The sequence below is a fragment of the Pyrgilauda ruficollis genome, unplaced genomic scaffold (genome assembly GCF_017590135.1).
Source record: "Pyrgilauda ruficollis isolate IOZ18807 unplaced genomic scaffold, ASM1759013v1 scaffold5, whole genome shotgun sequence".
NCBI classification, from domain to species: Eukaryota; Metazoa; Chordata; class Aves; order Passeriformes; family Passeridae; genus Pyrgilauda; species Pyrgilauda ruficollis.
In genome coordinates, this window is record NW_024526599.1 from 397,097 (window position 1) to 424,268 (window position 27,172).

The 27,172-nt window shown below is 39.3% G+C and overlaps 1 protein-coding gene across 2 annotated transcripts in view; it reads right to left on the reverse strand.

Moving 5' to 3' along the window:
- The window catches only part of PAPSS1 (3'-phosphoadenosine 5'-phosphosulfate synthase 1), a 40,853-nt gene extending 20,761 nt beyond the window's left edge, over positions 1 to 20,092 (reverse strand). The window contains exons 1-5 of one of the 2 annotated variants that reach the window (XM_041480067.1): positions 18,819 to 20,092; positions 11,727 to 11,841; positions 8,414 to 8,649; positions 6,844 to 6,982; positions 4,648 to 4,766 (exon numbers count right to left, since the gene is read on the reverse strand). In XM_041480067.1, coding sequence (XP_041336001.1) covers positions 4,648 to 4,766; positions 6,844 to 6,982; positions 8,414 to 8,649; positions 11,727 to 11,841; positions 18,819 to 19,133 — 924 coding nt within the window. In that variant the 5' untranslated portion in view covers positions 19,134 to 20,092. Of the gene's footprint in view, positions 1 to 4,647; positions 4,767 to 6,843; positions 6,983 to 8,413; positions 8,650 to 11,726; positions 11,842 to 18,787 lie in introns of both variants that reach the window. The other variant, XM_041480068.1, reaches the window with a different exon arrangement.
- Between the last annotated feature and the right edge of the window lie 7,080 nt (positions 20,093 to 27,172).

Sequence of the window (27,172 nt, forward strand, 5' to 3'; positions counted from 1 at the left end):
TGCCTCTTGGGCACTGAACACACATCAAGAAGTAAAATTCTAATGTTGCACTACACAGCAGCAAGAGTTTATTAATTATGCAATTTTTATTCATCTAAAAGCCAGCACTGTTCCAAGATTATGATATATTGCTAGTTACTCAAGCCAGCAGACTGGCTAAAGTGAAACCTTCTGACAAGAGATTTTTTCCTAAACCTTAAGTAACCCATATAACATTTATCTAGTAAATATTTAACTACTGAATTGAATGAGTTTTTATGACTTATTAATGCCTATATTATCTACAGTAGAAAGGCAGACTTGATGCTTTTACACATTCTGAAGAAGTAAAAGAAGATTTAGAGACTAAGCATTTATGAATTTAAGTCATTCACTATACAAAACATTAAAAATGGTAACATGAAGGCAAAATACATAAAGGTCCTTCTCTACTGAAAATTAATACAGAAGTACACATTAAAAGTATTTCCTACAGCTAATGCCATAACACCAGTATTTTCATCTGTATACTAACTCTTCGAATATTTAAATGTGATGTCATCTGTGAATACACATGCAATGTACCAAAATCCAGCTCTATAACCAACACATTTTTATTTGAAAAAAAATTCAGTGCTCTTCCATGTGTATTAAACAAGATATTCTCACTCCACAATGCTTAAGACTTTAAACTTGTTAGAAGAGATCAACACAAAGATAAAACCATAATTAAAAGAAGGGAGAAGGTCATCATGATAAAACTGTTAAGAGTCTCCTCCAGCAAAGGATGGTGTAATATGTCAAAACCCAGTCAAATGTTCCAGTGATGTTCAGTAGCAAAATATCAGTGAAAAGAGGCTGACTATTCTTTTTAAAACACATTTTTCAGTGTTTGAGAAACCTTTGTAAAATAACACTTTACTTTTGGAGAAAAAAAGCTCACCCTTGGAGCAACAAAAAATAATTAAATCATCTTTATTTTTCCAGTATATGCAAGTCAGAGTAAATAGGTTGCTTGTAGAAAACACAAAGTTAGCTCAGGAATTTTAATGCATTTATCAGACCTTAGGCACTACCTTCATGGAAAGTAAAATAAAGGCAGCAGAAGCTGACAAGTGAGACATAAAATGACTAAGAGAGTAACAAGATGTGATGCGTCTCACTGCCTGTTGCATAATTCATATCCTCAAAGACGCATCAAATGAAGACAAATTAAACTAGCACTTAGAAATGGTGTTTTATAAGGAAAAGCTTGGTCCATTACATATAAGATATCATTTTGGAAGCACATTTTAATACATTGTAATTTAGGCAAAATCAGCCTTTTGTTTTCTCTACCTGAGCACAGCACGACAGCCCAGGAGAGCTGCAGCAGACTTCTATCACAACAACAACACCAGAATCAAATTAAGGTATTGCCTCCTGCAAGCAACACTATAATGATGGAGTGCACATTATGCTGATTCACAGATTTCCCTCTGGACCCTGGCTTATTACCAGGCTAGGATGCCCTAATTTTACAAACCATCAACAGCTTAAAATAAACGTGCCTATTAAAAAGATCTCTTCAAGTATTATCCTGCTTTTAGTGTCCCACTAACAGGCAAAACAAAGGTTTCACAATGCAGTTTCAACAGTCAACAACCTACTTCATTATACAAATCTAAACAACTTGAAGACAGTTCTAGCAACTGAGTCTGACATTTGGAAAACTTGTAGGATTAGTAAACCTAGACTCCCTCGCACACATGAAAGTGGTACTGAAAACATCAACTTAGATTAAAAAGATATGAACAAAACAAGAAAACCAGTAACAAAAGGAATCCATGCATCTTTAAACTGCATGAATTTTAGGAATTAGGAAAAGGTTAGGCTAGCAAGCCATCTAGTGATCATTCTAAGACATCAGTTTTACTGAAACCTTAATTCTACCAAAGGACAAGTCACAGAATATTCCACAATATGTATTCTTTCACAAGGCATTCATATATATATGGCAAAATAAAAACAAACACACAAACAAAAACCTAGATGCATTATGGAAATGTGCCTCCTCACACTGGGATGGTGGGTTCTTTGCTGGTGCTGATTACCTCTGGAGATCCAGCCTCCTGCTCAAAACTGGTCCCACTACAGGAGGCTGCTCAGGACCTTGGCCAGTCAAGCATTTAATATCTCTAAGGACAGAGCATCCACAAACACTCAAAGCAACTTGTTCTAATAATTGACCACCTTTATAGCAAAGGGGTTCTTTCCCCCATGTCTAATTTTAATCTCTCATATTTTATCTCATGCGTGCTGCCCTCATCCTACCCTTGAACACCTCTAAAACATGTCTCCATCAGTCTTCCCTACACTCTCCCACTTGGATGACAGAAACTACAACAAGAACTCCTTTAGCCTTCTCCAGGCTGAACAAATCCACTTCCTCTCAGCCTCTCCTTGCGCAGTGACATACTCCAGGCCTCTGACCATCCTGGTGACCTTCTGCTCAGCTCACAGAAGCACATCAATATCTGTTTTCTTCTGGGTAAAGGAGAAGGGTACAAACCTGGACAAGGTATCCACACAAGGTCTTACAAGTGACATATAAAATTGCAAAAATTGCTTCTCTCAAGCTCCTGGCTATGCTCTTGCTATTTACAGTAGAGCATGCAGATAGCCTTCTCTGCAGCACAGGCACATGTTTTAATAATGCTGGCAAATGTCTTTATAATGCTGAACAATTTATTTCATAGAATCACAGAAGCATAGAATGGTTGGGTGTTGTGGTTGGCAGAGACCTTAAGGGTCATCTAGTTCCAGACTCCCTGCCATGGGCAGGGAGACCTTCCACTAGACCAAGTTGCTCAAAGACCCATCAAACCCTTCAACACCTCCAGGGACGTGGCAACCACAGGTTCTCTGGCCAACCTGTTCCACTGTCTCACCAGGCTCACGATAATTAATTTCTTCATTATATCTAATCTAAACTACCTTCTGTCAGTTTAAAGCCTTGCCCTCTTCCCTAAATGCCCTTATAAAAAGTCCTTCAGCCTTCCTATAAGCTCTCTTGTTCAAACTACAGGAAATCTACAGAAATCATATTCTCAAGATAGCACTGCATTAATATGGTCTAAAACCAAGACATGCCTGTTTAGCCTTGCCTCGATTTCATTATCTCCCACTGAACTAAGCAACCACTAAGATATCTTGCCATTCATTATACTGTTATCTTCAAAGACGAGGAAAAAAGTGCCAGATGTGCCTTAAACAAAGCTGACTGGGCTAGGAGCCAGCAGTCAGCACTATGTACCAATACAAGTCTTCAGGGATCATTATCTTGGCACATGTGACATAGGTTTCTATAACTATGAATTGTTCTGAGCAGGAGGCACAGGGCTGTGCCCCCCATCAGGAACTGCCACCTCTCATAGGTAGGACTCCTACACAGCTCTCATATTTTCTTCCCAAAAAAATTCAGATGGGCATTTGGGCAAAAATTCTCTTATGGTTGTCTGCCCTGCCTTAACTCCTAAGCAAACCTGAGCAAGCAGTCATCCTTGAGGAATTTTCTTGAAAATTTCAGTAAAATCTCCCCAGAGCAGTACTTACACAGAAGGTTAAAATTATATCATACTGGCTGCATGATAAGGTCTTTTGCTTGTATCAACTTCAACACTTGGTGGAGCTTTATTTACTCAAACTACTGTCAATACCCAAAATTTCCAGAACATCCAACTCACATAAAAAAGCATGAGTTATTGTCTACAAGAGTATCTCAATTAAAAAGAAATAGTTATCTGGAACATCATCCACTGCCCATTGACTAGAGATAAGAATGTAAGGAAACACATTTCTTCTACATGAGGATTAGCTCATTCTGGGGGCATGGTTTCAAGAGGATAAAGCCATCTCTTCACTGTCTTCACTTTTAGTGTTCGGTTTGGGCTTTTTTTGTCTGTTTTGTTTTGTTTTCCATGTGGCGTTTGTTGGGGGTGAGGTTCTTTAGGTTGGGTAATGAGCCAAATCAACTTATCAGGCAACAGGAGAAGGCCCGGAGACTTCAAAAGGGATGGTGTAGTTTGCAGGCATGAACAAGGAAAGAGATCAACCTTTTCAGAAGCTATGAACCATAAACTCAACTCAGCCATGTCAAGAAGATCAGCTTTCTGAGTCATTACACAACTGCAGGATTACTTTTACTAGTACAAGAAAAACAGTGGAATACAAGGGAAAGCAGACACAAGCACAGCAGCCCCTATTTAAGTGAGATCAAATCACTGTGTAAGTGCACCCCCGTATCTTCACATCTGCAATATATATTAATTTGTACACTACAGAGACAATGTAAAAATTCAGACTCCTTAAAATTGGTTGCTAGCATTTTTAAGTCAGCATTCAGTGTTGGTTCTGCAACAACTGAGACAGCCTCCTCTCCCTTCCAGTTATTGTTATAAATTAATTTTCCACCTGTCCAAAACTTATTTCACTTGGAGATCCATGTTGTGCATTGTTTAGATTTAAAAAGGAAACACACAATAGGACAAGTTTAAAAGTTTGAATTGAAAGATGCATAAGCCTTTACATCTCAAAAACTGTCTTTGTTTTTCCCAGCACTTACATTCAGATTGTATGTACAAATATTTAGGAAAAAAGTTTCTAAGATATGTCTCCATTTCTGCTCACCCTCTCTTGAAGAAGTTCCACAACTTGTTGTATACAATCATTCACATCACAGGAATCAGTTTTCAGCACAAGCTCTGGGGCTTCTGGTTTTTCATACTCAGAGTCAATCCCAGTAAAACCTACAGAACATAAAACAAAAATATTAGGTGACTTCTTCCAAAAGATGACTTCACTTTAATGCTGTTCACAGACAGTTTCTATATATAAATGAACACAACAGGCAAGAACATGGAGTTTTAGCTTCCTTAATACAGGGATTCTTAGGGAAATCAGCAGGATCAGACTTTTCATTAATCATAGTATCTGACAGCATCAAATTTCAGCATTCTGCAGTACATACATAGCACTTATTTGTTGGTGAAGCTATTTGATTTTTACAGGGAATAAAAAAAAGAGCATTGGCAGAAGAACTGTGCACACCAACCCAGAGCTTGTCATGCTATCAGCTGATTGTTGCTCTTAAAAAAATTAAGAAAATATGAAAAAATATTCCGAACATCCAGCATGTATGTAAATTCACACTCATACCACCAAGCATACTCTGAAGTAAGGAATTTCAACACCTTTTACATTAGTTTAGCTAATATACTCATATCAAGATAGCTGCTAATGTAAGATTGATGACTGTGTTTATTATAATACCTGTCACAGACTGTACAAGCTACCAGTGACACTTGTTCTGGCCTACTTAGCTTGCAACCTGCTTTGAAATCGTGGAGATTCTACCAACCATGCATAAACAAGGAGGAAAAATCAAGCCCAAAGGCAAAGAGTATCAGCACTACAAGTCAGATCTGCATCAGGAATATCAGCTGGGCTTCAGTAACTCAACATCTGCATCCTCCACAAGTGCAAATGCAAACATTAGAACTCCAGGTTTTCCCTTTGGATTTTAAATACCCTCAAAATTAGTAGTTTAGTTCCTCACCTAAGAAAAATATCAATTACTGCAGTATCCCATGTGATAAGGAAAGGCTGGTACCTTTTCCAAAACCTGTACACTTTACAAGGATGAGATTACTGGAAAAGTGGGAACAGGAGGCAAAGAAAGTATCTCATTACATTTCCAGAGAAAAAGAAGATAACATTTGCTGACATTCCTTGTGAACTGGCATGTTGGTTTAATTTTCATCCTTCATATATCAGAGAGGTCAGAAGATACAGCCAATGCTACACCCACTTGTATCTTGCTCAGGCACTGTTTACTTCACTACCACTTCTTCAGGAACACAATTCCATTATGTGGCTTGTAAAATTAACAAAATATTAGGGATGTTCATAAAATAGGCACAGATAAGGATTCTGTACAGAACTGTATCTTTGTATCATGTCAGCTCAAGCCGTTGTGCTTTGATTTTGAACAAATCTTCGTTCAGCTTTATTTGTTCCTGGTGTTTGCATGAAATATTCTGTAGTACTAGAAGTATCAAGCAACCACTCATACTGAATTGCCTTAGATTTCTTTAATTTTATATCACTTCTGATTAAAGTGAATTCATACAGCATCTGCAAACTCCACCCCCAAAAAATGATTACTTCAAAAAAACTGCTTTGCTACTAAATACAGAGCTATCTATCATCAGCCTCTGCAAATAACATAACAGAGCAAAGCAGCACTTGAAATAATACTAGAAATAAATGATTGCATAGCTAAGTTTTTTTTATTGCAGGTTATACTTAAATCTTGACCTGAGGCTGGGAATAGGAAATAATGTACATGGGCACTAGAATAGAACACAGATTTAAAAGTAAAAGTCAGTATCTTCAGAAGCATTCTTAATAATCTTTACAGGTGGACAGTGGCCATGGTTTACTTTCTGGAAGAAACTAGTAAGTTTTATGAATGCAGTTCTTTAAAGACTTTAGAAAGAATCAGGCCCTTTTTAACTGGCCAATGGACACACAAAGGAGACAGACTAATCCTCAATCATTACGTGGTTTCTATTGCAACCACGTGCTCAAGGCTTCTTCTGTGTGGTTAGCCACTTCCACCCTCTTACTGTCCTACACACTTAACTAGTCAGTTCCAGAAGTCAATGTCAATTTTCTTCTCAGTCATGTCCTGAATCCATGCTCTTTTTAAGGGTGATAGACTTGAGCACATCCACTTAAGTGGAGTCAAATTACACCAATGTTTCACTAATTACATCAATAATTACACTTATGTAGAAAGGATGTGATTACACCTAGGTTCACCTTTAATTTCTCCAGCCCTGGCTTTCTTGTAGAGTCCTTTAACATCTCTCTGCTCACAGACATGCAATGGAGCATCCACAAATACTTCAAAAAAAGGCAAACTTGCCCCTTCATGAATTTGTCTGGCGTTATTACGATCCTGAAAGAAAACAGAAGAAAAATCCTAAAAGGTTGCCCCCACATATTTGTACTGGTTTTGCCTTTGAAGCTCATTTTAAAGATGACAGCCCAATGTAAACAAGCTTTCAAACTTTGAAAAAAGAAACGTGATTTGATTAACTGATGCCTGCAAGGTACATCAATTTGGCTACAGTACATCACATAGTAAAAGCTGACAGGAACATGCGAGATATTTTACATTAAACTTGATTTATCAGAAAAGCCCACAACCAAACCCAGCCAACAGAATGCAGGGTTTTCTATACCCATACATATACATATGTCCCATACGTATACCCATATGTTCTATACCCATACCCATACATATTCCTCATGTCTGAGGAGTAACATCTGCCTAGTTGAGTACAGCAGGGAGGTGTTATCTCCTGCTCTTGATATAACCACCCTTTTCTCCCGAGCACCAGTTTTCCCTACATTCCTTAAACTGACAAGACTCATGTAGTCAAAATACTGCATTATTTGCATTATTTTATCATATTTTTATGGCTTGCCAAGCATTGGAACAATATTTGTGACTTTCATTGAGAGAGCAAAAAAAGTCTTCCAAAATCCACTAAAATATTCTCTTACTAAATATTGTTCATTTTGTTAGTTATTTTTCTCATATCTACAGACTTCTGTTATATTGTAGGGTTTGAGTTCCCCAAATTATTATCAGAAGAAGTGTTTGCACCGCTCTAACCAAAGAAATAACACATTCTCGTGCTGTGAAACACCTAAGCTTAAAGTCCCTGGGTCATTCTTCAAGATACTTGGGTGTTTACACATCCTTTTTTTCTCTCCCCTCCAGGTTCTTATGCACAGATTAAAACGGTCTTCACACAACAATGTGAAAGTGGATTTAAAATAGTTTTCAGTATTATATAATGTCATGCTGTATACACAACATGAAATAAAGTAAAAAGAACCTACAGGCAATTAAAACACTTTTCCCTTAAGCCACTTGGTAGAAATAAAGCTCTCACCATTCATTCACTAAAAGAAAAATTGCTTTTAAAAGCAATTTATCTAAGTCTTCAGGTTAAGTGTACACCTAGTCTTAATATTTATGAAGTACTGGAATCTACATGGATCAAACAAGATATTGCAATTTTAAGAGTTTTTCTTGGAACATCATTTGAGCTTGTTTGCATTAATAAAGTAATAATTCTGTCTAATGGACTAAAGGATAGCTCCAGTTATAGAACTAATGTAAACATTTTATGTTTTAAATTAATATTTCTGTTTTGATTAATCCCCTCCGTAAAGCACAAACACCACCAAAAAAAAAACCCAAAAAAACAAGTAAGTATTTGACTCTGGCTATGCTAGAAATGGATTTCTGTAACTAGGATTCTGAATGATATTTTGCATTTTCCCTACATTTCATCTAAATATTTTTCACACTTACCTGAGCATAGGGAGAGATGAAACTAGTAATGCACACCAAACCAGCATCTGCAAACAATTTAGCAACCTCAGCAATACGACGCACATTTTCTTCTCTATCTTCTGGTGTGAAACCCAGATTCTTATTAAGGCCTTGGCGGATATTGTCACCATCCAACGTGTAGCACGGAATACCATGGCACACTAGGTACTCCTCCAGTGCCATGCTCACTGTAGTCTTGCCAGCACCAGATAGACCTAAAATATTCAATAATAATATAAATATATAAGCATAGGAACAAGTAAAGGCAAGTTGTAGTACATATTATGAAAATCCCAAAGTGACAGGCATCAGCAGCAATGCCTTCTGGATAAGCTTACTTGGAATACAAGCCAAGTGGCTTTTACACAGACAATAGGTAAAGAGAGAGTAAGGTAAAAGTTAAGGGTGCAATTTGAAGCAGGTAAGAGCTTGGCCTTGAGCTCTGCTGCTGCTTATAGAGATGATGCTTTTTCTCCAGTGCTGCTGGCAATTATTACTAGCTGAGTAAACTTAATTCAGAAACCAAACACAGTTAAGATGTTACATTTATATGAGAAGGGGAAGATCTCACATTGAAGTGAATTTCAGTCAACAAAAGAAATGGGATCAGGCCAAACTCGCACTCTGTTCTTACTCCTTGCAGAATAACAACACTGAATTAGACACCACTGACTCACTCACAGCAGTGCTCAAGACTCACACACAGCAGTGCTGCTCCACTAAATGGCATGTGTTAGCAACAAGAAAAGAAAACTGTCCTATCAAACTCTGGTCTAATTGAGAATCTTTGGCAACAAACCTATGCTGGCCCTAAAAAGTCCACTGTTCACTTTCATTTGGAAATTTATTTAAATAATTTTTCCAGATAAGATTTCAATTTATCTGGAGCACATGCTTCCGCTTATACCAAGGAGTCAATTCGTAAATGGAACAACAAACTCAGATCTTCATAAGATGACATTTATCCTTTGAGTGAGGGGGGGAAAAAGAGTAACGGTAGTATAAAAAAAAGTAGCACTACTGGGTGAAGAAAAATGTTTTTATTAGTGGTGATTAAGATTTATTCTAACTTTCAGAGAATGGAGAAAAACAAAAAAAAAATCACACAAAACAGCAGCTTGTCTGCGTCCAAGACATCTATGGCAAAGGATAAGCAATCGTGCTAAGAAATGTGTCCTAAGAAAACACAAAGTGCAAAGGAAACCTTGACAGCTTCTTAAAGAAAAGGAGTCATTGCATTGCTTCCTCTGGTGCCTGTTAGCCAAGTCAGTGTGTTAATATCACCCCAGCCCCCCACTCATGGGGTTTTCTCCCTTTTTCTCCCTCTTGTGTATCCGGAGGGAGGCTGTGGTAAGTTCACTGATGATTTCCAAAGTTGAATCAGCTCAGTGTTGAGTTGGGCAAGAGGTACAGCTTGTGCAAGGCAAGAGAAGGAACACAAGGCAGGAAACAGAACAGTCTTCTTTTGGCAGCAATTAAGTACACCCCCATCACAGAAAATAGGCATGACAGTCCAAAAGAAGATTTCAGCAACTTCATCTTTTACTTCTCACTGATGCAGTCTTTGACTTGCCATTTTTGTCCCCACATTTAGCTTGCTATTCCCTCACACGCTCTGTCTTTTCACACATCATTTGGTCTCCAACACGTAACGAATTGCAAAAGTTAAGGTTATACATTAACGAATTTAAAAACATTCCTCAAGCTGACAAGTCTTTAAAATAACTTACACTCTAAAAGTTGCGTATTATTTTACACATGAAAGCAGTGTTTTTCACATTTTTGCTAAATTCCTCAGTTTTCCTTACTAGGATCCTCTGACTCAACACTCATTAAAATAGAGTTCTCAAATAAAGGTTACCTTGAAAAATGAAAAGTGATCCCTGAAAGATCTTTCCATACACTCCCACTCCACAAGTGCTGACAAATTGAGAGAGTCTTGGAGTGTCCCAATATTTCAGCTTTTATTCTAATACCTATTAGAATTTTGAAACTCATGTTTTCACAGTTCTAGAATGGCTAATATTGCTTTCTTCAATGCCTACAGTCCTTTTCACCCTTTCACATTACTGCTCAAACATCTTCAATAACCTAGCTTCCCACACATATTCTTGATATCTTACCACCACCATCCTTCCTGAAAAAAAAAAAAAAAGGAAATTGGGCATTAAGACTACATTTGTTCAAAAAGAACATTGACTGGAAAATGTTGCCATATAGATAACTGAGAACACATTTTTATCATGACCTTTTTCAAAATTAGATTAATGAATTACCAGAAGAAACAGAAAGGCGGCCCACCAGATCATTCAAGCATTGAGAGAGGCTGTGTGATGGAAACAGGGAGAGAAAAGGGCTCCATTCTTTTCCCAAAGAAATAGATGACAGCAAGCAAATCTGCTTGGAATGGCTCCCAGAAGTTTGTTATCAATGACTGCTTTACATTTCACACACATTTATTAAGACCAGTGGAAATCAGTTTTACTTAATGTAAATGTAGTTAGTTTCCCTAATACTCTGTGAGGATCTTTTATGTCGCAATACAACAATGCTCTAAATGGTTTACAAGCCAACTAAATGACATATTTTGCTATTTTTTTAATTACCAGTTTAACTAAAAAAAAATATAAAAAAATAAAAGAAAAAAAAAAACTTTAGGAAATATTTTAAAGCTTCCAAAAACTTTGAAAGATAGAAAAAATTTCCTCACTGTTATGAAACCAAAGTCTTCCAGAATGTATTTATCTTCTCTATTTACAAAAAAAAAAACCTACAGAGCTGACTTCAAAAATAACTCTCAGTTATTTTATGCATTGCCTAAACGTGCAATTGCTGTCCAATGGCACAGGCTTATGTTGAAATGTTATTTCAAACCAAGGAGAGAATAACAATCAAAAGAGAAGAGGCTTTTACAGAAAAGATCCAAAAGTACAGGCTCTTACAAAAACATTTCATTTAATTTCTAAATAGATAAAATGGACAGTACAAAGAGACAGAATTGGTTAAAACAGAAAGAAAGGGAAAAAAAGCAACACACACAAAGAAAAAAAGAGTTAAGTAGCAGACAGTATCAAAAACACAACCCTTTCAGAGCACCAAACAAAATATATTCTCAAGTTGGTATCTGTCCCAAAGCAATTTCCTGCTAGTCTACCTAAAAATAGTAATAAAATTGCATCAAGATCTTAGATTTCACAAACATTCAACTTTGCATGCAAAAAAGAGCTACAGCTAAGTAACTTTTCAAAGCAGTAACTAAAACGAAAGGATCCTCAGAAACCCATGGCTGTACCTGTTAACCAGACTGTGCATCCACGAAAACCACTTCTTGTTCCTACGACTTGGCCTCTCTTATTCCTGCTGACGTGATGAGCTTGGTAGGTAACATTGGTTGCCCTTTGCATTCCCTGTAAAAGAAGAAGTCGATTAAATCTTTGATAAAGGGTGAGTTGGCAAAGCAAACATTCATCCACAGGCATAAAGAAAGACTTGAGGACGGAAAAATGGAAGTAAAACCAATACCCATTCCATCAGCTCCAGCATGGATCAAAGGCAGCAGAGGAAATTAGAACAGTCAGCCAGAGACAACCACACCCCTTGGGCTACTTCAGTGAAGCTTGGGACTGACAGGTTAATCAACTACTACTTTCAAATAAAACTTGCTTAAGAAAAAAATCAACTATTAAAAAGAGAGATGAACTGATAGAGCTGCTTGACTTGACTTCTATTAAAGTAATGTTAGGGATCTGCTTGGTAGAGTATCATGGGATAAAGACCTGAATGGAACAGGGGCCTAAGAAAACTGGTTAATATTCAAGGATCAGCTCATCCAAGCTCAGGAATGATGCATCCCAACAAAGAGGAAGTCAGGCAAAACCAGCCAGGAAACCTGCATGGATGAACAAGGAACTCCCGGACAAACTCAAACACAAAAAGGAATCCTACTGAGAGTGGAAGACTAGGGAAAATGTGGGGTCTCTCTGGATGGAAAAGGGAGACATGGTTACCCGAGACGTGGAAAAGGCTGAGGTAGTCAATGACATTTTCTGCCTCAATCTTCACTGACAAGTGCTCCAGTCACACCACCCAAGTCATGAAAGGCAAATGGAGGGACTGGGAGAATGAAGAGCCATTGCCCAAGGCAGGAGAAGACCAGGTTTGAGGCCATCCACAGAGCCTGAAGGTGCACAGAGCCATGGGACCTGATGAGATGCATCCACAGCTCCTGAGTGAACTGGTGGAGGATGTGTCTAAGTCACAACCCACCATATTTGAGAAGTCACAGCAGTTTCTGTTGAAAAAGGAGGCACATAAGCCTGTTTTCGACTAGGAAAGTAAGGAAGCCCTGGGCAACTACAAACCCACCAGTCTCTCTTCTCTGCTCTTCAAGATCATGCAGCAGAAGATCCTGGAAACTATGCTAAGACACACAGAAAATAAAGAGGTGATTTGTAACTGCCAACTCAGCTTCACCAAGGGCAGATCATGCCTGTCAAATTTGGTGGCACTGGCTCTTTGGCTCATTTTTAACTCCTCAGAGGCCTTTCCATTGCAAACTATGCATATCTCTTCCAAATTTCAGTTAAGCAATGTCTTTATGTATGGTATCATCAGTCTCCAGACAAGAGATAGTTATAGATTCTAAACGTTTAAAGAAAATATTATTTCAAGGAACTTCTAAAATAATTTATTTTAAAAGATGGGTTTTTAAAATATAATTTTAATTAAAATAAAGCTGATTACTGAGTTTCTTAAAACTACTCATCATAATAACCTGCTCTACAAATAAATTCAGTAAGATGACCTTGTTGTCAAACACATTTCACAATCTAAAGTGAGAGAGCCCACAGGAAGATCAGCCTTGGCATCCTCCCAGACTTTAATGGTATCTGGCTACATGAACTTTGTTTGTGAAAGATCAAGATCTTAGATTGTCAGACCATACATGAACAATCAAACAAAAAAGAAAACTTTAAAAAAAGAGGGGAGGGGGGCCAGGGGATGAGAGGGATTAGTGGTATCTTTAATGCTGCTTTGGCTTCCCTTGCTTGCAAATATATTGCATTATCTTCTCTTTCACCATTGTATTAGTGCCAGCTGAAAAAGAAAACATGCTGTATATTTGATATAAAAGAAAGTAGGGACTATAGTTCTCTATGGAGTACTAGCAGAGAGCTGTTCATAGTTTCAGAGAGGGACACCACAAAGCAGAATTAACAAAAATATGGTATCTACTTGTGGCTTCAAGGACTGCTGCTACATCATTCTTCTATTCAAAGGTTTATCTATAACTTATTTGGAAATCATGAAGTTGTGTGATTGCATGTCCCTACTTCTAGACAAGGCTGGGCTCATAGTGCAAACAGAAGCTCAAGGTAAGAACCTATGTTCAGGTTTTAAACACAATAACTCTGTAATGCAGTGGTGATAGTCCAGCAACTAAAGTTAGATGAACACTGAAAATCAACACAGAAGAAACCACAATCTGCAAACAGCTTATAACCATACAAAATTACATTATCTTTGCTGATCGCACTACCTTAAATAATTTATCTCCCAAAACAAAAGTGTTTTGTGCACAAAGTCACTGCAATACAGCTGATTAAAACCAAAAGTCAAAAAGTCAAAAAATCAAAATCTTTCTTCTTATAGCAGGAGCAATTATGCAGTACATAAAATGAGAGATCCCAGTGAGCAAACTGTGGAATGAAAACCAACAAAAATAATTGAAGTGCTTCAATTAAAAGCCATATAGTGCATAATGAATGTACACAGCCATTCAAACTAACACAGTAATAGCTACATTCTCTCTCATTAATTGCAGTTGTACTGCATTGTACCAGGCACTGGATAAACAGGAGTCTCAAAGCACAAATCCCATGCCACTGTTTCAGTAAGCTCTCTAACATTAAGAGAGAAGTTTGGGTTCCATAAACCCAAACAGAGATGAGAAACCACAGCAAGGAAAAGTCCTTACTTGAGGACAAGGCACACATGCAGTGGAGCAGCCAGAGAGTGAGCAGAGGGACAATAATCCACCTGTACTTCAGAAGGAGGCACCTAAGGCTAAAGGCTAAAGTGCCCAAAGAGTCTGCATGCACTCAAAAACACACCTGCCCATCACCAGCTACCCCACCTTTTCTATCTGGGTACAGGCACACCAACAAGGCAGCTGAGTACTAATCCTGGGCAAAGCAGCACCCAAATCCCCCTTATCTTCTGAAAGAAAACCAATTTTATAGAGGTGCTCTAAAAAGTTAATAATTTAGCAAGTCATTCTCTGTTGTTGAAAAAAAAATCAAAAAGTAGCTCCCTAATTATGTCCACTTTCCTATTAAATAATTTGCTTCCATATGATCTGCCTACACCACTGAGCATAAATAGCTGAACAAGCTGAACACTGTATCTTCAACAACCCAGGTTTATAATCACTATCCCTGACATACACACTTACTATAAATATTGATGTGGTACAAAAAAAATATTCACTGGCACATATTGTTTGTGCTCTTAAATTATTTAGCTAGTCTTCAAATTCTTGTACATAAAATTGATGACTATCAACTGATGAAATTAAATGACCAACCAAAATGATACCACACATAAAGAACAGTCATTTCCTTTTACACTATATCAAAGCATCACCTCGGATATCTATATTAACAATGTTAAAAGAGATGAAACTAAGGAAACATGGAATAGAAAAACTCAATGTGATGAGCAATTTCTCTTTGAAAAAGCTATTTTAAAATTCTAAGCCTGATTACATTCACTATAGTAATCACTGCAGTAAGGATACATTACAGTTTTGTAAAGGGGCTAATGAAAAAAGGGCATTAATTACCAACATTTATCTGCTTTTTTAACAGCCATTGGATATTTCCATCCTGACATCCCCACAAAAATATGTCTTCCACCCTGCAACACACTGCTTCTGCATTATGTAGACAAACACTTCATCTTAATATTTTCTCTCCTACTTCACAACATTGAACAGAAATAGTGCTTCAGTCCACTGTGTTTCATTTTAGCAGTAATGTCAGCTGAGAATGCTGATATATCCCTCCTTTCTTCTCCCCCACTATGCTGGTTCGTTTTTCACATGAAATCTAAATTGCTCCAACAGGCAAACATCTTGGTATTGAATTAAGAAACAGGGCACTTTCTTGGATGCACACTGGAGAGCTGCAATGATGAAGAAGGAAAGATAACTTTGCTGTTTACTTTTCCTGGCATTAAGGTAAATTTTAGCTTTGCAGGTAGTTGACCAAGGAAATTAATGATTACAGACACCTTGGAACCATAGGAACAGAAGAAAGAAAGAAAGATGATGAGGTCAAAAGGAAATACTAACTCTGTCAACTTCTCTATGTACAGACTTCCTGAGATTACACTTTTTTTCCCTATTTTTCTTGATGTTTTGCCCAGTTACAGCTGTAATTTTTTTTATTGCCAAAACCAAATCAGACTATCAGTGCCAAACACCTTTGATGCAAGAACACAGACAGGCATCCAGATGACAGAAAGCAAACACAAGTTGCAATGCCAAGATCAAAAGACAGCCAAAAGAAGAGATTATATCTTAATTGTTTTATGGTTAACAGACAAATGGCATATACACTGGCATAAGCTGAATTTATTCTTCATTACTTCTAACCAACAATAAAATATTACACTTCTACTATCAACATCAAATTTTAAGTTTTCACAAAGCAAGACCTCTGGGGAAGAAAGTAAATCTTTCCGTGGCAAGCTGAGACTCCCCAGGCTGCATCATAAACTTGGGACAGCTTGAAGCTGGAAGGATCAGAAAACAGACATGGTTTCCATATAAACCACATACACTGAAGAAACTGTGACTAATTCCATATCCTTCTGCTCTAAGATGACATGTTGGTTCCCCAAGCTAAGAACTCCCATAAGCTAGCAAAAGCAACACAAGCAGCCTCCCCTCTGAATTGCAGTCTTACTTTCAATGCATTTCTCATTTCTCAGTCATAATAGAAGTTCTTTAGGTCATTTATTAACTTGCTCATCATGTGCCTCTTATAAACCAGTGACTCCCTGATAACAACACATTCTTATGACATTTATTATTCAGCACTGGAACAGTGCCCATCTTTTTTGTCTACATACAAACACAAGCAAGGAAAACAGTTCCAACACAAAAATTCAGCTACCACAGAGGTATACCTACATATTTATATGAGATTTCAGGACTAAGAGATCTGTCAAGAATACCTTCCATTAGCTACTTTCTCAAATCCTGGTTTAAAAATCTGTGCTTTGATTCAGATAACTGTGCTTGGGAAGGAAGGGCAAGCCCAGAAATTCTCCCATCTACAAGAATTCTTACTTGGATCCTTACAATAGCCCACCAGAAAGCAGACTGCCACAGTGATACCAATACAATAAGGCACTTAAACAACTCTACATAAAGCACCACCTGAGCTGCCAAATGCATGCTTTCCTACCACTGACACAAACTACCTCCCCTTTGCCAGGTGCTCTAAAGTTAGGACAATTTGAAAGATCACAGCAGCAGAAATCACCCAGAATCTTCCCCAGTACTGTGGATACAAGAAATTCAGTGCTAAAGATATTATTAAGGAGTGTGTCTTTGCCTGCCACCTGTTGCCACACCAGTATGACCAAAGGCAGAGACAGCTCACTGACCACTGCTGGAGGGGACTCACTGCCTAGCATCAGAGGGGATGGATAAAAAATTAAGCCAAAATTACCCTACTGAATATGCTCTCAGAAACAAGAACTGAAGCAAGTTCTCATTCAGAGTCACCTGCAACAGTTCAGCCGTGTTAGGAATCCAAGCCACTCTAAAGAAAAGTGTTCCACACGTCTCCCTACCAAGCCATATTCTCCACACTTAGTGGCAGTGTCTGTGGCTATGCTGTGCCCTGCAAATGGGGAGTAACTGTTTGCTGTGCTCAGAGGTGGGCTTGGCAAGAGCATTTCCACAGGCAGAGATGTATTTTGAATCACACTGGAAGCACAGGGAAATTCTGAAAGACAGGGCTCTGCCTACTCTCCTAGGGGCTGCCAAGTCCATCAGGGTAAGTTGCTTTGACTTCGCTCTCAGCTGAACAGATGCAGAGCCAGAAGTGCCAGAACATTTGCCTGTGGAGCATGTGAATCAGCAGCATTTTTGTTCCTGGTGAAGCTTATTGGTTTACAGACAGCATTTCAGTTGAGGTCTTCTGAAGAAAAAGGGAGAAGTGTAAGACTTCCTCTGCTTGCCACGTAGCATAAATGGGGTTGCCAACCTCAGCTGAACTCAGCAAACACTTAATGTCCGTTAAGGAATTGTCCCAGTTTGGAAAAACCTCGCTTGGCTTTGCTTATGACTAAGGAAATGATACAGAGTAACTTTTGCATACACTTTGTTAACCCCACACAGACATCGTCTATTTCACTATCTTCTAAACATCTGATTTTGCTTTTTCCTAGTGGAAACTGAAAGAATGTAAATTGCTGATTACTCTCTTACGTGCACAAGTTTGAGCTTGTACACGGTGGAAGATGCTTGGACAGGCACTATACCTACCCAACACTACGACAGCAACTTCCCCGTTTTTCAGGCAACAGCTGCTTTTAGTAAGAAAGCTGTGGCCTGCACTACTCACAGCAAGACTTCAAAGACTGATTTATACTCTTACATTCATATAAATTGTTTTCTAAATCTTATGTCTTGCCTGTTTCAACTCAGCACTGATTGAAAGAAATCATACTTTCTTTTTCATTTCTTTTCGCTTGTCCTGCAGCATCAGAGGTATCAAATGTTCTCAAAGGCCTGCAGTGTCTCTTCTAAATAGCTGCATTTTGGTTTTTGCTGTAAACCGATCTTCCCCCATCTTTATGAACAAGAATGAAGGCTTTGGTTAGATTTTTTTAAGCCCGGTCTCGACAGTTTTCCACATAACACCCGCTATACAAAGAACCCCAGTCTCAGGCCAACCCAGCTTTATGAATGGCCACATTGTACATCGCATTCTCAAGCCTTCCTTCTTCCAAAAAGCTGGAAGCCGAGGGCTTACGGCGGAACAGGCAGGGATGAAGCCTACAGACGCCGGCTCCTCTCCGGAGGGGCTTCCTGCCCTTCCCCAGAGCCGCCCCGGGCCGCCCCGCGGGGCTCCCCGGCCGCGCTGCCCGCGGGGCCCGGGCGCTGCCGCTCCGTGACCGGGTTCGCACCGCCGCGCCCCCGCCCCGCATCCCTCCCGGCCCGGGCGGGCAGCAGAGCACGGAGCCCCCGTCCCGGCTGCCGCTGCCGCCCACTGCCACATCAGCGCGGCGCTCGGCCGCTGCTTCCTCCCCGCTCCTGTGCCCCCGCACGCCCACCTGCCCTCCGGCGCACCGCCCGCCCGCTCACCCAGCTCGGCACCCTGTTGCTCAGCTTGACTTTCTTGCACTGGCTCTCGGGCAGCTCCATGGCCGCGGCAGCGAGAAGAGGAGGCAGGGGAGGAGGACGCGCCTTTCCGACTGATGCTCGGCTCGGATGAAGCCGCTGCCGCCGAGAAGCTGCGCCGTCTGCGCACTCCCGCGACTCGGCCAAAGGTGGTGCAGGGAGGAGCCGCGGCCCGGCGGCCGGAGGGAGGGAGGGAGGGAGGGACGGCCGGGGGGAGGGAGGGAAGAAGGGGAGGAGGGAGGCGGCTGAGGGGAGAGGGAGACACGGCGGCTCTGCCATGCGCCTGCGCCGCGCCGTGACGTGCGTGGAGGGGCGGCTGCTGCCACTTCCGCCGTCACCGCCTCTGGTCTTGGCCCTGTCCGTGTCCCTGTCCCTCCCTATCCCTGCCCATGTCCATTGCCCTGTCCTTGCCCGTGTCCGTGTCCCTGCGATCCCCCGCGGCCCGGCCCTGCGCCCTCAAAGGCAGCTCGCTTCATTCAAGAGGACATAGTCCTAAGCTATGACGAAAGGAGACAGCCTGAAGCTGCGCCAGGGGAGGTGTAGGTTGGACGTTGGGAGGAATTCCTTCAGAGGAAGGGGGATGAGACACTGGAATGGGCTGCCCAGGGAGCGGATGGAGTCACCGTCCCTGCAGAGGTGTTTAAGGAAACACGATGTGGCACTTGGTGGTCTGGATGAGAAGGAGGTGTTCGGTCACAGCTGGACTCGATGATCCCAGAGGTCTTTTCCAGCCTCACTGATGGTGCGCTCCCCACCCGCTCTGCGCTGCAGCGTTCCGCTCGGCCGGCATAGCGGAGATGTGTTCTCTTGAGTGTGTCCTCCCCACCTTCACTTAATACACAGAGGAGAGGCTGCTACGCCCCTTGGGAAGAGCTCGGGACTGGGAATGTGCGAAGTGGCTGTCGCGACAAAAATTCCTCCAACAAACAAAGCTCACCCCGTGCAGCGCTCTAGGAAATGTCTCTTACTGTGGATTTAGAGCAGAAGTTCTTAGGTCCTTATTTCCAGAACGGAACTGGTTTATCAGTTAGGTGCTAATCTTAAGGTGGAGACGATGCCATGCTAACAGGAGTGGCATTTACTGTATAAATAGAAGTCCATTTACAATAGTTCAAGAAAGGAAGTACTTTAGCACTTAAGTGCTATGGGTGGAAATGGTGCTGTAATCACAAGAGTTGCATTTACTGTAAAAACGTTAGGCTAATCAACATCTGGAGCGTGTTTGTTCACGGACAGTTTAAACAGGAAATAAAAATCTCTCTTTGTGAATCAATGTTTACTCCTGCTATATCAGAAAGACATCCTTCCAAAGAAAAGAAAGTGTTGGCTTAAAAGCAGGTATTATTACTCTGATTAAAATCCTCACGCAAAGTAGATAATGTCTGAAATCAAGAAAAATAGTTAGAAATTCTCTCAGCCAGTTTGAAGGTCTGATGAAATGAATACAAAGTAACTAAGAAATTCAAAAATTGCAGTTATTTATTTAGGCTTGACTTGAATGTTATATGACATATTGCCCTGCAAGTAACTGTTCAACAGATGGCCTCTGGCTGTATTCTGATCATGACAAACAGTGACAGAGCCAGGGCAAAATCTCCCATGCAATGGTCTCCCAGTTATGGAAAGAGAACCAGCACACTTCTGTGGAACAGTGACTTGAGAGCTTCCACTTAAGAGCTTAACTGGCTGTTCAGTTATGTCTAGGATGTGCTGGGTTAGTGTGCTTTCACAACATTGTTTTACATAGCTTGAGAGTAATTCTCAGTGTTATTTGTGGTCATGATGTTCTTTAAATTCTACTGTTATTTTATTCTGATTGTATTGATATAGGTTGGAACTGTTCATTCTGCACTCTGAGATACAATAGTGGGAAAACAGTAGTTTGCAAGAGTTGTAAATTAAATCCAAAAACAAAGGCAGCCCACTTAACTATGCAGCAGTGATTTCTTACAGTTCCGTTTGGCTCCCCTGTAATACTCACACATGGACGGGGAGCAAAACACTGAATTTTTTTAAATAGTCTGCATAGAAGTTTAGCCTTGATGAGCTCTTCGACATCAAGAAGTCATCCCATCACACTACCTACTTTGTAAAGAAATGTTGCATTCTGATTTGAAGGTTGAGAAAAAAAGGCGTTGAGCACTGATGAGGTTTTAGGCAATCGTATTTACAGTTTGAAAAACCACAAGAGAAGAAAATGCAGTTGTATTGATCAGCATATATACACAATACTGCCCAAATAGACTGAAGGTGGGGTGATTCCTTCCAGAAACTGCTGAAGAAACCCTGATGAATGAACTATATACAAAGTGAAATGTGAAGTATGTCTGCAAATGTGGACACCAGTGGTCAGACAGATGACATAATCTTAGAGGTAATAAAAAACCCCATTTCTGAACAGCACCTCCTAAAACAAATCACCTTTTATGATTACTAACATTCTAAAATAATGTATACTTACAAATGCATATATAGTATCTTAAAATAAATTATAGTAGAAGCACACACTTGGATGAGGTAGATCACAAAACTGGTATGTCTGTAAGGGAACATTGGTGGGCTCATCTGGTCCAACCTCCCTGCTCAAGCAGGGAGCACATGGCACAGGATTGCATCTAGATGGTTCTTGAGTATTTCCAGTGAAGGAGACACCCAGCCTCCCTGTTCCATCTGTTCATTGTTCACCTGCACAATAAAGAAGTTCTTCCTTATAGAATCAGAATCACAGAATGGCTTGGGTTGGTAGGGACCTCAAACATCATCTACTTCCAAGACCTCTCCATGGGCAGGGACACCTTTCAGGGACCAAGTTGCTCATATTCAAGTGGAACTTGTGCATCAGTTTCTGCCTTTGCTTGTGTCCTATTGCTTAACAACACTGAGAAGAGCCTGGATCCATCATCTTGGCACCCTCCCTCCAGATTCTTATAGACACTGATGAGGACCTCTCTGAGTCTTCTCGAGACTGAACAAGCCCAGCTCCCTCAGCTTTTCCTCCTCCTAAGAGTGATGCTCCAGACTTTTCACCAATTTAATAGCTCTCTACTGGACCTGCTCCAGGAGCTCCATATCTCTCTTGTGCTGAGGAGCCCAGAATTGGACACAGCACTCCAGATGTGCCTCACCAGAGCTGAGCAGAGGGTCAGGATCACATCCCTCAACCTGCTGGCAATGCTCTTCCTAATGCAATATATCGGGCAATAACCAACTTTCACATATTTTACAGAGGCTATTGTCACAAGCATGGGTCACATTTCATCAGCTCTTGTCAAAGCTGTTTCAGTGGAAATGTAAATACAATTTTATTGTACAGAAGTTTGACATGTAAGTCCATCCAGTGCTGCCCACACATTTTGCGTCTTTAACTTCTTAACCTCCTCAAACTATTAAAGAGGGAGATGAAAAGAGGTTTCTTTAAACATAGGACACAAATATATATTCATTTATACAAAGATTTGGGGAATTAATTCTGTACCTATGAATTCTCTGTAAGGTAATGTGCAAGTTCTGCAGGGCTATTAAGTGGTAGGTTCCAATTCCACTTTCCTGAAATCTTTCATGATTGGATTGATTTTGATATACAAGTCAGGTGTTTTCTGAACTTCAAAAGCACATTTCTGTGGGAGCCCTTAGTGAAATTCAGGTCAATAAGAATTACTGCTATTTCTTAATCTTCACCCAAGCTGAATTCAAAAACTCTTCTCATGACAGTGCTCTTGCAACCCCTCTCTATGGAGCTAATAGAGCTGGATATGGTGCTAAGGCTGTGCCATTGCTAAATTTTAAATTCTGCTCAGAGAATGAAGACAGAATCGAGCTAAAAGTTCATGAGCTGTATTTCTGGCTAGTCTGAACCCCAAAAAGAAGACCCACTCAACCTCTGAAAGAACCACCAGTATTTAGTATCCTTGAGCTGATTTTGATGCTGAATACTTCTGTCAAAGAGCTACTCTATAAAATGACAATAATAAATTTGGATTTAATGTCTAGCAGGAGCAAAAAACCCAAAATATCCATTGATTTTGGGCTTAGCTTCAAAGAGGGAAATTACATTAAAATGGAGTTATTTGTTAAAAACAAAATACTAGGATCTTCATAGCCAGCACAGGGACTAGTTAAAGAAACTATTTTGGATTTTGGTGTGAAGGTTGGAAAAAAAAAATAGCCTTTGAGCACAGATGAAGTTTTAGGCAAAGCTACATGCACATAATACCCCTGAAGAAGGACTCTCAGTCCAGAGCAAATTGTACACATGGATACGCTGACCAGACCAACTCAGGGAAATCCTTTCAATCCTACATAGGGCTACTTATATAGAAAATTATTTTCTGCTGAGTTAGCTTGTGCAAAGCCAATTATCTAATACCAATCAATTCCAAACATATAGTAAGAATCCCAATGTGTATATTTAAAATTACTGAGGAGAGAGACACATGGTACCATACAGTTTCAATCTCCAGTAAAATCTGAGCAACTGATCATATTAGGAACAAGGATCATATTCGGAACAAGAAGATTTCTTCTTAGGTTATATTCCAAAGAAATGTGCAGATTTTCAGTGGAAAAATCAGCATTTCAAAGAAAAAGTATTTAATTACAATACTAAAAAATTATTTTGTCCGATACTTTTTACTACAGTGTTTCACCAAACAACAGAGATAAATCAAGCTGTTTCAACAGAGATAAATCAAGCTTTAGATGTTCAAAAATATTGGGTATTAGAAAAAAATATTTTGAGTAGCTTCTAGACATCAATTCTAACATGAAAAGAATGTCTGAATTAGACTTGACTACAGACTAGAGACAAAGTATTCTCTAATACTTTGGTTTAATGATTAAAGACTGACCATCTACTTGTACATGACTTGGTATACAAGCCCAGAAATGCCTTAGCTATAAATATTACCTTTAAGATGCATATCCTCTTATTTCTAGGAAGAAAAAAAATATTAATGAAGCATTCTCTAGAATCCACCTACTGTTGTCACTTACAATAAAATGAATGAGAAATTAGGGAAGAAATTCCTTTAATACTGGAATTGCTCCTCTGGTAAGCATTCTGGTAAGATCAAATTGTGATGACATCTCATGCTCATCTACAGATCTGTTGTTTTTTTTTCTCCTTGCAAAATATCCAGAGCACTAAAATTCAGGCAGTCATACAGGCTGTTCACAGTTTTGCTTTTTTTCTTTTCTTGAAGAAAAAAACCATCTTCAATGTAGATTATGCTGCCTACATAGAATAGGCTCATCACTGTTCTGTCAGCATAGTTTCCAAACTATTTCTCACATAAACCATTCTTCTTTTGACACTATTCTAGTAAGCAAGAATTTCAGAATTCCTTTTAAACAGATTAAACATTTTGTTCAAGTTCCTCTCAAGTGTATCTCAATACTGGAAGTAGGGCTATGAAACAATCTTTAAAGGCTTTTAACCATAAATTCCTTATTCACTGATCTTCTGTTGGAGGTGCTGTTCTTACTGTTGCCAGGTTTGTGCAGGGGAAAAGCTGCCTGAGATTAACAAAATCAGCATGTGGATACTTCACCTGTATTGTAGCTTGTGTTGCACATATGATATGCTCATTTAAATAAAAAAATAAAATAGAAGAAGTTCTGTATAACATCCATAGTTGAGAAAGATAGGAATAGAGGAGATATTTTTCAGAACCTATTTTCTGTCTTTTGCAAAAGCTTTTAATAAGTTCTTTAATATCTGGACTGATATGCATGTCCAGCAGAACAATCTGGCCCAACTGTTTAAAGAAGCCACAGAAAGATCAGCAGAAATGCTGATAAAACCCCTGAGCAATGAGAATACCATTTGTTTTCTGACATATTGCTGAATGTTTAACTCAGACTTCTTTTCATGCCCCACAATGCTGAGGATTAGAGCTCTCTTCCCAATTATATTGCAAGTATGAAATCTGCTGAGTTTGCTCTTTAGACAGATAAGCTCACTCCGTGTGCCATCTGTGTTCAGAATGAAGTGGTCTGCTTTGGCCAGCAGTGAGAGGTGATGCTTGGTGGCCCTTTTCAGGTAATACAATGATGTTATGAGAAGCTGAACAGAGGTTATTGAGGTAAAAGAATACACTCAAGGCTGTGTTGGACGACAGAAGGGTGTCTCCGACAAATTTCAAAGCAGCTGAGGGAGATTTCAAAGATTGAGGGAGGCACTGGCTAGCGAACAGAAAACAGCAAGGGGCAATGCAGGTGCTAAAACTCTGGTTTAAAACTCCTGCAGAGTTCCCAAGGCTCACTGTATAATGTGAAATAAAATATGATTTTAACAGTGCAAGAGGTAGAGAAAAATTTCATAATGCACAGTTCTGAAAATAATTGATTCTCATGCTCTGTATTTCACCAAAAAATGCTTATCGTGTTCCGAGCTGGCATTTCGACTGCTGTGAAAGCTGTGATGAATGACCACTAGAGGTCATTCAATGAATAAGAAATCATTCAGGCTTTCTGTCGGGTGATGTTCTTGGGGTTTATTTTATTTTGTTCTTTGTCTCTAACAACATAAAAAATTAACTTTACAAGAGAGCGAAGTAGTACATTTCTGAAGATAAATGACTCTCCGTGTGATCTGTAGGTACACAAGGATTTTAGGTAGCCCCATATCACTGCTGACACTCACAAGTGCTATTGAATTTGATTGGGAACTAGACATACACTTAGAAACCTGAATACTTTGCTGTGTGCTCCTCTGTGTATTTAGTTAATTAACACACAAAAAATCCTAATTCCAGTATTCAAAACTTCAAAAATATTTGTCTGTATGACAGATGTCTTTTTTCCATATGACTTGGTCTATTTTGAATTTAGGTACCATATAGTCACCCCGTCTTTGGCAGATACAAGAAAGGACAGCTGTATTGTTTATTTAAACAGGAGTAAAACTGATAAACTCTAGACAGAGGGACCCCTAGTGAAGCAGAACTAAAGACAGTATAACTTTGAAGGTGTTTTCTCTCCCTATTCCTATTAAAGCCTTTGTTCAACATTGGAAGAAAACTACTTTTTTCCTTTCTTTTTCCACATCTCTGCACATGACACTGGGAGGGGCGGGGGGGTGCAAAATCATGTGGCAAATCTGTAAATAAGCTAAACCTGGTGGGATCTCTGAAGTAGGACTGGAACAGGAGAAGCTTATCAGGCAGGAAGATCAGAAATTGCTTAGAGAAGGCAACAAGGAGAAGAATGAGCAGTTAAAGATCCTGTCAGATGAGCAAAAAATGAAGAAATTGCATGTGGCAGTTCTTATCCTAAAGCCAAAGAAGGACCAGCACTTTTTAGCTATGATCCTAGTAGGAGACACAAGCTGAGAAGGAAAGTGAATGTGAGCTATCAGTTCATTTTCTTAGGAATGAAGACATACAGAGGACTTTCACATCGGTCAACAATGTCAGGACATAATGTCCCCAGGGCTGTTTTTGCCAAATCACAACTGTTGAAAAGGAAGTTCCTTCCAAGAGTAGATGGTTTTCAATTTAAGTAAATGTATTGTGTATAAATATTAGCAAAGTAATTTCTAATGTCTCTCGATTATTGAATTGCTTTCTCACCAGCTAAAAGTTTCTACCACTTTGTTTGCTACTCACTTCATACATCTTTTAACTAAATGATAGTTTTTATCATTAGAATTCAAAGAAATTTTCTTTAATGAGGAAGACCCCTTTCTCAGAAGTATTTGTAGTACAATTTCAATTTTTTTTTTATTTGTTACAAATGGGAAGTGAACTATTAGAGTGCTTTTCAATAGTTTGTTGTTCTCAGCACGCAAATCCACCTTCTAAGAATAACATATTTAGGACAAAAAATATATATCTTGTCTTGAAAAGACCTTTGGACTGCTGACTAGAGGACTGTATCATATGAACACCCACCTGTTGGAAAGAGCTGTAGGAGCCACACTATCTGACTGCCAATGCAACCATGGCATATGTTGAGAATCTAACTGATATTTATCTGAGGAATTACTTATTCTAAAGAAATTTTCAGAAAGGTTGCTTTAGTTTGCTTTAGCAGTTTTGAAAAAAACACATGTAATTTAAAGTTCTACTTTTTTTCTAAATGGAGTTAGCAAGTTCCAAGATAATTTTTAATTAGAATGTTGCCCACAACAACTTGAAAAGATGGGAAAAACATTCTGCAGGAAAGTGTTAAAAGTGTTGTACTGTAAGATAGATTGGTGAGTTGCTGCAGAACCATTAACTTTGAAATGTAGCTTTGTATGAATCACCACTGAAAAAGTGAAACATTGAAGGTTTCCAGAAAATAATAGTCTGCTTGTTAGAAAAGAGAACTAGGAT